The 17,161-nt window shown below is 35.1% G+C and overlaps 1 protein-coding gene across 4 annotated transcripts in view; it reads right to left on the bottom strand.

Annotated features, from left to right (window-relative positions):
* nectin1a (nectin cell adhesion molecule 1a) overlaps positions 1–17,161 on the bottom strand; it is a 33,578-nt gene that overhangs the window by 1,559 nt on the left and 14,858 nt on the right. For 3 of the 4 annotated variants that reach the window (XR_007825140.1, XM_051093775.1, XM_051093776.1), the window contains exons 2-7: positions 12,203–12,574; positions 11,047–11,346; positions 9,717–9,834; positions 8,001–8,152; positions 1,764–1,911; positions 10–76 (exon numbers count right to left, since the gene is read on the bottom strand). Coding sequence is in view for 3 of the 4 variants with exons in the window: in XM_051093775.1 (XP_050949732.1) it covers positions 10–76; positions 1,764–1,911; positions 8,001–8,152; positions 9,717–9,834; positions 11,047–11,346; positions 12,203–12,574 (1,157 nt within the window). In the remaining variant the exon portion in view is untranslated. Of the gene's footprint in view, positions 1–9; positions 77–1,763; positions 1,912–2,422; positions 7,138–8,000; positions 8,153–9,716; positions 9,835–11,046; positions 11,347–12,202; positions 12,575–17,161 lie in introns of those variants that run through there. The other variant, XM_051093773.1, reaches the window with a different exon arrangement.

Genomic DNA, 17,161 nt, shown 5'->3' with positions numbered 1-17,161 from the left:
CTCTCTTACCTGGAAGTCATCAGCTGCCTTCTTTTTAGACGAGGAAGGCTTTTTGTGGGCAGGGGAAGAACTATCTCTGCAACAATGGAGAGGGAGAGATAGAGGATCTTAACTAAAACAATGGCATAAAACAACTACAGGCCAGATTGCGTTTTGTTTTATGTGGTAGAATTTTTAGAAATTGTACTAAAACAACAGTATAACATTGAAAAAAATAATGTATTTTAACTATGAGCTTAGTTGTTAATGTAATTATGTCATTTTAGCTTTGGCATAATTCATTGTCAAATAATATAAAAGGCTACAAAGAGAATTAATAAATACAAAATATAAAATAAATTAGACAAAATATAAAAATGATGTATGTATAAAAACGATGTAAATGTATTTTAATACTGAATGTTCTATAAATGTGTGTGTGTGTGTGTGTGTATATATATATGAGGTATAATTTTATGTGATATGATATAATTATATATTAATATTTTTAAAAATAATATATAATATATTAATATATATAATGCATTATATTAAACAAACACAGAAACAGATAAATAATATATTAAAATATGAATAAATAATACAAAATATAAAAAATTATATTATTAAAATACTAAATGTTACATATTTTTATAATATATTTTATATTATATATATATATATATATATATATATTGTATTTTTACATCGGTACAATATAAGCACATATACATATTTTTAAAATATTAAATATATATTAAATATGATTAAATAATATGAGATAAAATGAACGTTTTTAAATATTACATACAATGTTTTGTAAAAATTTATCTAGGATAGTAACTGATAATTTGATATGATATATAATTATATATTAATATTTTTTAGAATATTTCATGTTTCTGCATATTATATTATTACAGTATTAGATAAATCAGATATTAAAATATGAACAAACAAATTATACAAAATCTAAAAATAATAATAATAATAATATATAATAATATAAAATGTTACATATATTTTTTATATTACATATTATATGATTTTATATATATTATATAGAGATTTTCTGTATTTTTTACATGTGTATAATAATATTATATAAAGTGTATTATAAATAAGCATATTTTTTAAATATTAGTAAAAATATATATTAAATATGATTAAATAAAATTGAGATAAAAATGAAACATTTTAAATATTACATACAGTGTTTTGTAAAATGTATCTAGGATAGTAAATGATGAAATAAAGTATATGATATACGATATATTTATATATTAATATTTTTAGAATATTTCATAGTTCTTCATATTACATTACAGTATTTATTATTATGTCTTACATGTCTATAGTTATTAAAATACAAACTAAATACATTATACAAAATAATAAATGTATATTTATATATAAATGTATGATATATGATAACATTTTATATATATTATATACATTTTATATTTTTTTTGTATTTTGTTTTGTTTTACATGTGTACAACAATATTATAAAAAGTGTAAAGAGTGTATAAGCATATATACATATATTATTTACATAATGTAGTTCACATTTTTATTATTAAATCTGATTTAATAATATGAAACAAACAAAATACTAAAAATATTATATAAAATGTTTTGTAAAATTTAGCTAGGTCGATAACTGAGGTAAGAAAATATGCTTTGTAGACACTTTAGTCATTATTTGGGCCTCCATAATGAAATATCAAAATTTTATACATGTATCCTTGCACATTTTAGCATTAAAATGAGTTGAATACTTACGAATCATTGTCTGACCCTGCATGTTTGTGTCGCTGTTGTTTTTTGACCAAATATATTGTGCCAGCTATACTGAGGATGATGCCCAGTGCAATCACCCATCCAAGGACACCCATCACCCTCTCTGCAGCACTCAGTGGCTGGGGTTTCTCTGCAGGAAAAATACATGTTGGGCATCTCCTCACTAACTCCACCATATACTCTACATAACACATCAGGTCATTTACTTTTTTATACTCGGTTGTTCTTAAGTAATCAAACATGACATGCCTCTGAAACATGTTTCCGCTCTAACATTAACAAGAATAGCTCTATTGTACGGCCCCGGCCTATTGTTTTGTGTTGATGAGAAAAAAAACCCACACATCCGGCTCACATGCCCTTCTTTTGTGCAAACTCATACCAACAAATGGGGCTGCCATAGAAGGGATTCATGGGAGCTTTCCCTTAGGTCACTGTGTACATAAAACAACAATGATGTAAATGCCAACTAGTGAAAAAGAGGATTTGTCGTGGTGCTCTAATGGCCGTAAAAGAGATGTTAATGGCATAATGTGTCCACTCGAAACAGACAACACCCAACCTCAAATATGTGGCCGGCACAAACAATGCCCTGATCCGATGACCCCAAATATACCACTTAAATAGCTTTGCTTGGAAAACTGTGCTTATTCATTTATTGATTCTGATGTATCAGAAGCAATACATTATTCAGACAAAGGAGACTTTATGATATACATTTTATCTTGACTATTTTAACTGACTTGATTTATACGTTTTATTTCAGCAGAGAATTCATAAGACTTATTAACACTTGTGTTTCACAATAAATACAGCAAACACTGTATATCTGAATATGTTGTTCTTGGCAGCATTATAAAGTTTAACACATAATGAACACAAAAAAACATCAAGAGTTTCCTGAATAAATTAAGCAACGTTAACACAATTATGTTGTACAAACTATACCGAACCAACAGGGCAAGTTCTATCATTATTGTAAAAATGATCGAAGAAACTTACAAATGAAAAAACACTCAAATTAGCACAAAACACAATGTATTAGAAATTGTACAGCACATCATATGAAAGTACAGTACAACACCTGCAAAAGACCAATGTAACATTCAACCAGTTTGTTCCTCAGTGTCATAAAAAGGAAATAATCTAGCATTTCAAAGCACTTTTGTAGTACAATGTTTTTATATCATCTTAAATAATGTCAAACAAGAACCCATATTTTATTGCAGCCACTGAGACATGCAGTGAATCACTGACTCTTGAAAGCTACAGCCACGGTTTATTTGTGTGATTTATATCTAGACATATATTCATATTCTTTATAGGTAGTATTTGACTACTGCAGTGCAGGGAAACGCAGTTTATTGTACTGTATTATGAAACCTGTGATTAAAGCAGCCTGAAATTCACTTTTCTGTTTCAATAAACAAAAAACACAATATCTGACAAAACAAGGCAATATTTCCATGAATCATGCGCAAAACTACAGGTTTATATACAGTGTAAGACTTTCACAACTTATAGGTTACAGTGAAGTTTTAATTGCTCTTGAGTAAACACTAGCCCGAGGCAGAAATTCTTTCTCAGTACAACGGAACTGTCAAGACATGTATTCTCTTCCAAGCAAATACCTAGTTTATGTTAGAGATGTTAACTCTGTTACAAAACCTACTGTCAGCTTTGTAAATGTAATGGAAAATAACTAATCTGGGCACCATCACAGAAACTGTGTACCACGTACATTGTGCTCTGTACTAAGGAATGTAAATCAAATTCGGTTTCAACAGAGTTTGAAGTTAGCATGTTGCTAAGTGAACAGCACAATACTCTAAAAACAATCCACACAGAACACAACACAACTGATTTCAGTACAGTTTGAAGTTAGCATGTTGCTAAGCTAACATTGTTACAAAACCTTGTGATTTAACATCCTACGACACTGAAAGTGACTACACTGTAAAAAATAAAAAACACAATTTGTTGAGTCAGCTTAAAATAATGTGTTAGCCTGCTGCCTTAAAATTTTAAGTTCAGTTAACTAAAATAAGTTTAGTCAACTTGAAATGTTAAGTTGTACTAAGTAACAACTTAGATATTCATGTTTGTTAAACTTAACAGATGGGTAAGTAACCCAGCTGCCTTAAAATGTGAAGTTGATTCAACTCAAATATCTAAGTTGTCACTTAGTATAATTTAATAAACTTTTTTTTTGAGTTGACTGAACTTAAAATTTTAAGGCAGCCAGGTAACAAATTATTTTAAGTTGACTCAACAAATTGTTTTTACAGTGTAGTCTGGGATGCTAACATAGGTAGAAACTCAGTGTGTGACATAAAAAGCACTCTAAACGAGAGATCGCAAATTACAATTGATTTCAATAGAGTTTAAAGTTAGAATGTTGCTAAGCTAACAGCACTTCTATAAAACCTTGTTATTCAACATCGTAAACAACATTTAAGGTGACCAATTTGGGATAAACATAGGTAGAAACTCAGTTTATAAACTAAAAGCACTGCACGGGAGAATGCAATTCAAAATTTCAATAATTCCAATGATTCCAATACAGTTTTAAGTTAGCATGTTACTAGGCTAACAGCAATTCTACAAAACCTTGTGAGCCAGCATTGTAAACAACACTGAAAGTGACTGATTTGAGATGCCAACATAGGTAGAAATTTAGGGTGTGACATAAAAAGTGCTCTGCACGGGAGAAACCAATCACAATTGATTCCAGTATAGTCTGAAGTTAGCATGTTGCTAAGCTAACAGCACTGTTACAAAACCTTGTGATTTTCCCTGCTAAAAAAACAATAGAAACCATCATAGAAATTATAATGGTTTCCACTACAAATACCATTACAAACATTACAAACCATCAACTTATAATCATTAAAACCATTTAAAAATGGTTTTCTGTAGTGTGTTTTGGGACACATTCCATTAGGATTTAGTGGTTTTAACAAGCCACCAATAGAAGGTGACCAATTACCAACAGAAACCCACAGGGTCCTTACAGTTTCCATTAAAACCAAAACTAAGTCCCATTATAACCAGTAAAACCATTAAAAATTTTGTGATGGTGTCTATTGTTTTTTTCAACAGGGTTATTATCCTAAATAACACTGAAAGTGACAAATTTGGGATGCCAGCATAGGTAGAAATTCAGTGTGTCACATAAAAAGCACTCTGCACAAGAGAACGCAATTCACAGCTGATTCCAGCACAGTTTGAAGTTAGCATGTTGCTAAGCTAACAACACTGTTAGAAACCTTGTGAGGCAGCATCCTAAACAGCATTGAAAGTGACCGATTTGCGATGCTAGCATAGGTCGAGATTCTGTAAATAGTGCTCTGTACTAAAGAATGCAAACTACAATCAATTCAGAACCTTGTGATTTATCATCCTAAACACTGAAAAGTGACCCATTTGGGATGCCAGCATAAGTAGAAATTCTGTGTGTCACATAAAAAGCACTCTAAACGAGAGAACACAACTCAGAGCTGAATCCAACACAGTTTGAAGTTAGCATGTTGCTAAGCTAACAGCACTGTTAGGAATCATGAGGCAGCATTCTAAACAATATTGAAAGTGACCGATTTGTGATGCCAACATAGGCTGAATTTCTGTAAAGACTGCTCTGTACTAAAGAACGCAAATTACAATCGGTTTCAATAGTATAAAGTTAGCATGTTGCTAAGCTAACAGCACTGTTACAAAACCTTGTGATTCAACATGATAAACAACAGACCAATTTGTGATGCCAACATAGGCCAAAACTGTGCGTCATGTAAACAGTGCTCTGTCCTACAGAACGTAAATCACAATTTCAATAGTTTGAAGTTAGCAAGTTGCTAAACTAACACCACTGTTACAACCCCTTGTAATTTAACATCCTAAACAACATTGAAAGTGACCAATTGGAGATGCCAACATAGGTAGAAATTTGTGTGTCACATAAAAAGCACTATGCACAAGAGAACGCAATTTAAGTTGTTAAGCTAACAGCACTGCTACAAACCCTTGTGATTCAACATCCTAAACAACATTGAAAGTGACCAGTTTGCTGCTAAGCAAACAGCACTGTTAGAAAACCTTAAACCAGCATCCTAAGTGACCGATATTCAATGCCAACATAAGCAGAAACTCTGCATCACGTAAAAAGTGCTCTGTATTGAAGAACACAAATCACAATCGATTTCAATAAAGTTGGAAGTTAGCATGTTGCTAAGCTAACAGCACTGCGACAAAACCTTGTGATTCAACATCATAAACTACATTGAAAGTGATCAGTTTGGGATGCCAACATAGGCAGCCTGTTGCTAAGCTCACACCACAGTACTCTATATATAAACATTCTCAAACATTTAGTAAAATATTTAATTACATTTAAATATGTATATCACTATTATAAGAAAAGTAACTTTCAATTGCATAAGAACTTATAAATGACACTTAGATTATCTGATCTTAGTTTCATTTTTGCCACTGAGGCGCCGCAGATTATTATGGGACAGTGTTCTATAGTACATTGTAATGCTGATTTAGAATTTGGCTAAAATTAGACATTTCAAGAGGTAGCATAATTATACAAATAATTATGCATAATCACAATGGCTGCCCTAAACAGCTAGCTAGGTTTTGAAACAGAGAAATTTCATCAGGCAACAATATGGCCAATCCTTGGTCAATTTCCAAACACCCATCATCAGTTTGGATTCTCATGTCAACAATGTCCTCTAGGTGATTCAAATCCATTGTCAGCTGTAATCCCAAAGCCTGCTTCAAATGAAAGGAGATGGCAAGGAACGAGAAGATATCATAAAACGACTATGCTGAGAAGCTCAAAGTCTTGAGTTCTACACATACCACTCTTCTTTAGAGATGACAGAGCCGTCCATCTGAGGAATCATGTCCACTGAGACCTCCACCTCAGATCCATAATCGTAAATGTAAGTCTGCTCGCTATGTCCGCATCTCTCATGGTCCTCAATAAGTCCCGTGTGGTAGGCCTTCATCCTGCTGTCATGGCAGTTGTGGAACTCCTGAATGCTTCTTCCTAATGTATTGGAGCTTCTGTAGAGTTCCAGCTTCTTCTCTTCATCTGAGTCTTCGGAGAAGGTCAGACTATGAGGTACTGAGGGGTGTGAAGGCACGCTGCCAGGCTTGCTGTAACCATTTCCAAGGATTTGCTTCTTGGTACTGTAATCTCCTTTAAACATGCTTCTCCGGCGATAGAAAAACACTACCAGGAGTGTAATGGCGGCCAACAACACTGTGCCACAAGAAACAGCACCACCAATGATGGCAAAAATTTGCCGTGGCTCCTCAGACATCTCATGTGTGGAGTTAGGGGATTCTGGGTAAGGAAGAGATCACCTCCATTAAGTATAACAATATGAGGTTGTTAAAGACCTTGTGCGCAGTTTTCTTTCCTGTGTTGGTGTATTTCCTTAGCAGGAAACAGGAAGTGGGATCACAGCAAAGGGCTTGTATCTTTACATTAAAGGCTGTTAGACGACTATTCAAAAGTTTGGGGATGGAAAGATTCTTTATTTTCTTATTCTAAAAAAATTAACATAAAAGGTTTTATTTTAGATCTTTTAGGAGTACACTAGCATAATGGACTGTGGCTAAAAGCCACAGAGCTTTTAGTCACTGTCAGAGAATTTTGATTTCACAAGGTCTTTATAAAAGCAACATGGGAAGAAAGAGGGAGTTGTAATGGGAAAGACTTTTCATTTCTTTGTATTTCTTTCCCATGGGATAAAATCTGAGGTTGCCATCATTATGCCACAGACACTGAACCATGCAACAGACCAGAACCACACATACATGTACACACAAGTAAACGTGCAGTTTCTATAGACCACACCTTATTCTCACAGCATGCAAAGCGAAAAATATGACTCAAGAGATCCTCATAGACAAAGGTTTATTCAGAAGCCACATGCAGACAACATGCAGCCACATGCATAGTGCTGCGCCAGCAAGCAAGTTAAAACAAAAACCTTAGGGCTGAAGGAAAAAATACAGGCAGGAGAGTGAGCGTCCACACTTCAGGCAGTGAACATCTACATTGTTTATTGACAAACAATGGCATGATAAGTGATGTTTCAGAGGCAGTCGAGTGTAAGCTTAAGGTAAAAGACTAAAAAGTTCTCATGCACAGAAGCAGTTAAGCTGCATGCTTTCAGTCGAGTAAGAAGTGTAAACACGCACCTGTGACAATGACTTCAACGGACGCAGAGCCTGTCCCAATGCTGTTGGTGGCCTCACAGACGTATGTGCCAGCGATGTCATAGGTTACAGGACCTTTAAACATCAGCACATCGTCACGAAGCTCTGCTGTACTCGGCATAGTTCCATTCAAGCTAGAGAGAGAAATGCTCATCAGGTCGTGCATGAGATTTAACTGATGTTAAAATGACAACAACTGAAAGAAGCATTAAAGGGGTGATATTATGCTTTTTCACTTTGTGAACTTTAGTCAGTGTGTGGTGTGTATCTTTGGGCATAAAAAAGATCTACAAAGTTACAAATCTCAAAGTCCACTCCAAAAGGAGATATTTTGTTTTTAAAAAATCCCTTTTTGAGAACTACAACGAACAGCTCCTTTGGACCACAACGTTTGTTTTCCGCATGCAACGATGTCACAACGCGGTCCATTAGAATATCATTAAAATAAATCCCACCCATGGAAATTTAAATTGTTGGAGGGAGGGTAGGGAAGAGGTGGGGGATTAGCTTAACTTTAGCGATGCAGCGCGGAGAGCCACTTCAACGAGCCGCAGCATGGCGGGTATTAACCCCCCCTCTGGGGAGGAATCGATGCGTTTTTGTAAGAAAAATATCCATATTTAAAACGTAAGAATCAGTTTAATCTAGCTTGCGCTAACAGTAACAGTTGTACTTGCATCTTCGACAAGGAGTGTGGCAGTACTGAAACACCGTCTAACATGTTCACCAATCGCAACACAGTGGGACAGTTAACCAATCACAACACATTTCGTTTTTCAGAAGGCAGGCCTTCATTAAACCCTGAACTAATCGAGCCTTATGTGCCAGGCTGGGAGAGACGTATTGTAATAATGTAAATTCTGTTAAAAAATAATGCGTTTTTTGAACCACCAAGCATGAAAGCATGTTCTAGTACACCCCCAAAACAAAATCAAGACTTGTAAAAGTGCATAATAGGACCCCTTTAAAGGGATAGCTCACCCAAAAATGAAAATTCTGTTATTATTACTCAACCTCACGTTGTTCCAAACCCGTAAGACCTTTGTTCAACTTTGGAACACAAATTAAGATATTTTTTGATTAAATCCAAGAGCTTTCTGACCCTTCATAGACAGCAACGCAACTGACACGTTCAAGGCCCAGAAATGTGGTAAGGACATTGTAAAAATAGTCCATGTGACATCACGAGAATACTTTTTGTGTACAAAGATGTTATTTTTGTTTTCTTTGTGCTAAAAAGTATTCTTGTAGCTTCATAACATTATGGTTGAACCACTGATGTCACATGGACTATTTTAACAAGGTCCTTACTACCTTTCTGGGCACTGAATGTGTCAGCTGCATTGCTGTCTATGCAGGGTCAGAAAGTTTTCGGATTTCATCAAAAATATCTAAATTTGTGTTCCGAAGATGACAAAGGTCTTCTGGGGTTTGGTACGACATGAGGGTGAGTAATTAATGACAGAATTTTCACTTTTGGGTGGACTAACATTTTAAGTGCATTGCAAACAGTTGAAATTTCCTGTGGTAATCGACACATTTCTTTGGTAATGATATAATATCTAATATTCAGTAGGCTATTGTATATTTTGAAATCATCGTCCATTTCAGTGTATTTTACCTTAACATTCTTTGAATGATAAATAAATTGGCATAGAATTCAAAGGCATGGTATTTATGTAGACTAAAATGACGTACTATCTCCACTGAAACAAAGAGATGGGTGGGTTTGCATCAGCCAAGCAGGTGAGTTGAACGTTTTCTCTGTTCAGATACCAGTTCCCATCAAAGCCCTCCATTATTACCTCTGGTTCATCTGTAAACAAGGAAAAACAGTGCATACATTTATTCCACAATTTTTTTTTTCTTTATTTTAATAGTAATGAAGATTTAGAATACAATTATTTTAATAGAAAACTCTTGATGGTGTATTTTTTAAATACATTTTAAACTAAAAGCTGATCTACAATTACTACTAATATGTACTAGACATAAATAATACATTTAAATGAAATAAATTATTAAATAATAAAAATGTAAATGACTTTTAATAAATTTAAAAAAATGTCTCAAAAAAAATACTGTAAAATATTATTACAACTTTAAAGTTCTGTTCAACAAATGTTCTATGGAAGCCTGTTTACGCCACTGAAAAAAATGTTACTTAAACTTTTTATCTCACAATTCTGACTGCGAGAAATAAAGTCAGAATTGTGAGATAGAAACACACAATTCTGACTTTTTTTTCTCAGAACTGTGAGATATAAACTCGCGAGTTATAAAGTCCAATTCTGAGGGAAAAAAAGACTGTGTTCTGATGTTCTCAGAATTGCAAGTTTATATCTCACAATTCTGACATTATACCTTGGAATTACATGTTTTAATCTCACATCTGTGAGAAAAAAGTCTGAATTCTGAGATAAAAAGTCAGAATTGCCTTTTAAAATTTTTAATCAGTGGCGAAAACAAGCTTCAATAATTTTCCATTTGAATACATTTTTAAATGTAATTGATTCCTGTGACGACAAAGCTGATTTCTTCAGTGTTCTTTAAGAAATCATGCTAATGTACTCATTTGATGCTCAAGAAACATTTCTTATTATTATTAATGTTGAAAACAGTTGTGCTGCTTAATTTTTTATAAAACCTGAGAGACATTTCTTCTTTTTTGTTTTTAAGATTTATTTTTAGCGTTTTTATGCCTTTATTTGGATAGGACAGTGTAGATGGACAGGAAGCGAAGTGGGAGAGAGAGAAGGGGGTGGGATCGGGAAAGGTCCATGAACCAGGATTCTAACTCAGGTCGCCCGCGCTGTTGACGCGCTAACCACAAGGCTATGGGCGCCGACACATTTTTTCACGTTTTATGAATAAAAAGTGCATTTATCTGAAATAGATTTTTTTGGAACAATGTAAATGTCTTTACTGTCACTTTTGATGAATTAATGCATGCCGGCTGAATGTGTATCTATATTTTAATCTTACAGACCCCAAAATTTTAAACAGCAGTGTGTTGCAAGTTTCTTACACTGAATGTTGAGCGTAACACTGTCCGTGTATTGTTCGTCATTATATGTGGAGATGCAGGTGAGCAGCTGTTGGTGTATTTCTCGACTGGGAACCACCAAGTAATCACTGCGCACTGTGACAGTCCCATCGGGGTTGCGTATTTCCTGAGTGTTATTTTCTCCATCTAAATCAGTTTTCCATGTGATCACACTGGGTGGCTTCCCATTGGCAGAAACACACGTGGCAACAGTCATCTTCAGATCTTTGGTTCCCGCCACTATGGAGGGTGTGGACAGACTCATCTGGATCATAGGACGAGCTGCAGGACAAATACATAGGCTTACAACACTGGGATTTTTCATGCACCGCAGACAACCAGTGGATTACTGTAATATCCTGTGCCATGGTATTTGTTTTTTTGTTTTGTTTTTTTTTTTTCATTAAGAACTGCAAAGCACTATATAATAATCAGATTTCATGGAAAACATTTTGAAAAGACAAAGGCCTCTTAAACTTGTAAAATGAAATATTTTTCTGTGAAATCAGGTTTTACTAATCTCAAAACCAAACAAACAAAAAACATCTTATGTGATCTGATCACTACAAAAAAATCTAGCAAAATTCACAGGTTTTATGTAACTAAGATACCTCTTAAATTGTTTAAATCTGAATCTTGTAAGGTCCCTGAACTTCCTCAATGTTAAAGTAATAGTTTACCCAGAAATTAAAATTTGTTGACATCCAAGATGTAGGTGAGTTTGTTTCTTCATCAGAACAAATGTATACTCTGCAGTGAATGGGTGGCGTCACAATAACAGTCAAAACAGCTGATAAAAACATCACAATAATCCACAAGTTATTCACGACTCCAATCATTAATTGCTGGATTGTGGATTACTGTTTGAACTCTCATTCTGACAGCACCCATTCACTGGAGAGGATCCAATGATAAGCAAGGAATGCTGAAATTTCCCTTCCGTCTGTTCTGATAAAGAAACAAACATCCTGGAGTACATTTTTAGACATTTTCATTTTTGGCTGAACTATACCTTTAAATCGTCACTCGCTAACAGTAGTCAAAGTTATTCAGCTCTTAAATCTCACCTTAAGTCATATTTTTAAATGCACTGTTCTTGATGTACAGTTGGTATTAATAGAACACCAGCATTACATACCATAAACAGTGAGATTAACCGTGTTCTCCCTGTTGCCAGCTGGGAAGGTCGTGTACTCGCAGATGTAGGTGGATTCATCCGACAGTTTTAGTTTGCTGAAGACTATGGTGGTGTCCTCCAGGGAAGGCGTGCGCTGGCGGACGGCGGGGTTCTTGAAACGCACACGCTCTTTGAAGGGGCTCAGTACCGACACCCCCAGGGCTGGATTGGCGATGGCCACGTTCTGCTTAGTGCCATTGACAAGCTTCTGCCAGGTTACCTGTGAGATTTTTACAGGTGGGTTGCTGTTGACAAACTGACAGCTTAGCTCTACCTGTGAGCCCACAAATCCTGACTTACTGCTGTCCATCTGGACCATCTGACCATGAACATCTGGGAACAGAAAGAATAAAAACCTTAAAAACAATTCCAGAATAAAAATCTCCTGATAATGTACTCACCCTCCTCAGGTCATCCAATATGTTCATGTCTCTCTTTCTTCAGTCGGAAAGAAATTAAAGTTCTTAAGGAAAACACTCCATTTTTTTTCTCAGATTTTTCTCGATATAGTGGACTTCAGTGGGAACCAATGGGTTGAAGATCCAAATTGCAGTTTTAATGCAGCTTCAAAGGGCTCTACACAATCCCAGCCAACACGTTCTCACTCCCAACTCATCACATATTGACGCTTGGTCAGGACCCCTTGGCAGTTATGATGCAGTTCTGATGCATATTATGCGGTTACTTGTTTTCCTTTGTCTTTGGAGTGTTATAAGCTGTTTGTGCATATGTAAAATCTGTAAAGTTGCAGAGCTTGAAGTCTGAAACCCAAAAAGATATTTATTATAAAAGTTAAGACTCAGTCACGCCTTCCTAAAACGGCTTGTTCAAACACGTGCCGACATGTGCACGCCACGGTGTGGGTAGATTTGCACAACACCACCCATATGTAAACTTTTGGAGCAACATCATGACCCCTTCAATAGTTTGCATGCATTTGCAAAAACAGAAAAACGATATAACTTATATAATTTTATACTTTCATAGATATTTTGGAGCACCTAACCCCAGTTGGGAGAGAGAATGTGTTGCCCCAGCTGAGGAATAAAGTTCTTATCTATCATTAAATGTATATACTTTTTAACCACAAATGCACATCTTGCACTAGCTCTGCGATGCGTGTCCACAACTTCACGCATTACGTAATCATGCTGGAGATGTCACACTGGTAGGGTAGAGCGAAAACTCAATGTCATTTTCTCATTGAAACTGCAATTTGGACCTTCAACCCGTTGGTTTCCAATGAAGTCGGAGAAAAAGACTCCCGAACTTGTTTAGCGTGATGCAATTGGTCACGAAACACATAAAAGCCAATGGCATTTCACAACCAAAGCTGACGTAGCACTTCTTCTGGTGGCAATTTTTACATTTGTGCACAGACCGCACACAGGATGAGCTTTACGGTGGATAGAGACAGCGATCACATCTGTTCCTCTCAGAAATCAATCGTTTTGCCTCAGAAGACTTGGGATATTAATACTTTAAAAAACATTTGTGACTGTAGTTGTATCTGCCTGTTATATTCTGTGTTTTATATTGACAAATGGTTAGGTTTAGGGGTTATGTGCTCATAAATGTATAAACAGTGTAATGTAAAACAATAGTTTTGATTGTTTACATTGGAAAAAAAAAACATACCCCAACATACATGCAATAATGGCAAAATTATACCCAATATGTAATTTAATCATGACGACAAAATTCCCAATGCTTTTTGCGTCAGCATATTGACATCAGAGGTTTGTTATTTAAAGTAATGGAGGACCCTGCATAACAACAAATGGAGTTAAAGGGGCACCCTGTGCATCCTAAATTGATGACAAGGGGTCCTGACCAAGCGTCAATATGTGACGAGTTTGGAGTGAGAATGTGTTGCCCCAGCTGAGAAATAAAGGTCTTGTCTAGCGAAACAATCTGTCATAAAAATGTATATACTTTTTAACCACAAATGCACATCTTGCACTAGCTCTGCGATGCGTGTCCACAACTTCACGCATTATGTAATCATGATGGAGAGGTCACACATGGTTAATTCTTCGTATGTGTACTCCGGTTCAAAAAGGTAGGGTAGGGCGAAAAACTCAATGTCATTTTCCCCTCTAACTTCTAAATCATCCAAAATCATTGTTTTACGTCTTTTTGTTGACCTTTGACCTTTCCAACGTGACTGTGTAACGTGTGAAGCCGAGCTAGTGCAAGATGAACATTTGTGGTTAAAAATATACACATTTTACTTTTTCTTTTAGAAAATGGCCTATCGTTTCTCTAGATAAGACCCTTATTCCTCGGCTGGGATTGTGTAGAGTCCTCTGAAGCTGCATTGAAACTGCAATGAAGTCCACTATATGGAGAAAAACCTGGAATGTTTTCCTCAAAAACTTAATTTCTTTTTGACTGAAGAAAGAAAGACATGAACATCTTGGATAAGATGTGAGTAAATTATCAGGAACCATGCTAGTCAAAAGCACTAAGAAAAAATAAATATACATATAGTAGGTAGACATTGCTCAGTCCACCCTGAGATATACTGTAAATAAGAGTCCTCTGTTTTCAGAACTGGGGCAATTAACTCTGTAACTTCCTAAATGGGTACATCCACCTTAATGGTCTACAAAGACTTTATCCTCCAAGACAATAGCATACAAAAGACAAAGAGTAATGAAAGATATAGATGAGTCTCTTTGCCGTGGGCCTGTAGCTGGTAAATAAGGTGCAACAGCTCCATGCGACTGAGACTGGGCTTAAATCTAGTTGTCTAAAAATAGGAGGCTTTAAGAACCACGGCGACAATAAGATACAGAGAGGGACTTCACCCGCCCTGGCTAAAGGGTGTCTGTAAACACAGCATGTGTTTACCTGCGGGACGTGTGCGTGATACTCCAATCCCAAGCCTCTACATAGCCAGAGGAGTCCTAGCGTTAAACCACTTAAAACAGGAGACAATCCCTCTCCAAAATAAGGCTGCACTTTACTGAGGTAAAGTCCCTTACATAACTGTAAACACATTTTTTTTTCTCTTCTTTTTTTTGGAAAATTCTGGTGCTTTCTGGGGCAGGGAGGTTCAGATATGTCAGAATTGGTATTTGTATGTTTTAAGTGATGACAGAAATAGTGTATGGGACTCAAAACACAAGGTATTTTTTATTCTTTTTAATTGACAGAAACCAGAGTGAGTAGGAGGTAATTACATTAGATTGTGGTTAATTTTGGAGTTTGTAATAATTTAGGACTAAATAGACAACATGGCTAAATAAAACTGTTTATATAGAAGGAGAATGTGGCCTGTTAAAAATACACACACTATAATGTAAAACATAAATAATAATTCATAAAAAATAATTAAATAAAACAATAAAAAGCAAATATATTTTTTTATATAAAAATAATTAATAAAATAAAAAATAAGAATGTAGATAAAAGCTTGGAGCTGGTTCATTTAAATCTGGTTAAACTGTGATGATCATGGTATAATTCAAAGCACCAAGAAAAATATTTATATTTCACCACAGAGTCAAATAGGACACTAATGAAATGATTTTGCAAAATAAGATATCTCTTTCAAAAAAAAAAAAAAAATGTCCTGTGTGGTATTCAGGACACAAATTTAATATTGTTAAATGTAGTCCTTAAGTCTTCGGTCACTATAGATAGGGTAAGCTTTAAAAAAAAAAATACAACACAAAAAAATAAATGTGAGTCAGTGACAGGCAGAAAGCCTGTGCTGGATTAGAGCAGACAGCAGGGGAGCAGACCGGCTTTCCCAGGCTTTAGGGCTGCTCATGAGAGCCTGCGCAAACACAGCAAAGCCCTGCTGAATGGGTGCTGCTGGACGACAGGTTAGAGGAGGTTAGCGACAGCAGCAGATTACAGCACTCAGGATATTGAAGTTCAGCATCGCTTCCAACCCCATGAGAGAGAACATTAGTATACTGCCCTATGCATGATGCTGTATTAACCTGCATTATAGATACCTACATAAAAAAACATGTCACAGAAAGCCATCCACACACCCTTTGTCGTAACAAATGAACATTTACTTTAGAAATCATTTACTGTTGGTGATACCCATTAGTCATGTTTGGGCCAGTACGGTCACATTTGCAGATCATATTCGGGAAAATGTGTACAGGTCAGGATTATTGTATGATATTACATTTTATCACCTTTTATGAAAAGATACAGCACTCAAAGCAGTAATCATTATTTCAGAGCATGTTCAGTGTTTGAGATGATTCATATGCTATATATCAAGTCATTATTCACATTCTTCACCTCCAGCAAATTGTCAATTTGAGAACAGCACTGAATCAGTGAGTTGAACTCATTCTATTCTGTTTCAGTGAAAAGATTCAACATTATTTATTCATAATGTGGACTTTATATCTCACAATTCTTACTTTTTTCTCATAGTTTGAGAAAAAAAGGCCGAATTGTGAGGAATAAAGTCAGAATAGTTTGATGTAAACTCGCAATTGTAAGAAAGAAAGTCAGAATAGTGAGATGGAAAGTCTGAATTGTGAGGAATAAAGTCAGAATAGTTTGATGTAAACTTGGAATTGTTAGGAAAAAAGTCAGAATAGTTTGATGTAAACTCAGAATTGTAAAAAAGAAAGTCAGAATAGTGAGATGTGAACTTGGAATTATGAGAAAAATATTCACAATAGTGAGACGTAATCTTGAAATTATGAGAAAAAAAGTCAGAGTAGTAAGATGTAAACTTGGAATGGTAAGAAAAAAAGTCTGAAAAGTGAGACGAAAACTCGGAATTATAAGGAAAAAAGTCAGAATGGTGAGACAAAACTCGGAATTATAAGGAAAAAAGTTGGAATAGTGAGACGAAAACAGAATTATGAGGAAAAAAAGTCAGAGAAGTTAAGATGTAAACTCGGAATTGTGAGGAAAAAAGTCTGAATGTTTGAT

This window comes from Labeo rohita, chromosome 21 (assembly GCF_022985175.1).
Source record: "Labeo rohita strain BAU-BD-2019 chromosome 21, IGBB_LRoh.1.0, whole genome shotgun sequence".
In the NCBI taxonomy this organism is placed as follows: Eukaryota; Metazoa; Chordata; class Actinopteri; order Cypriniformes; family Cyprinidae; genus Labeo; species Labeo rohita.
The sequence above is the reverse complement of the archived record's forward strand: the minus strand, read 5'-3'. Positions and strand labels throughout refer to the sequence as shown.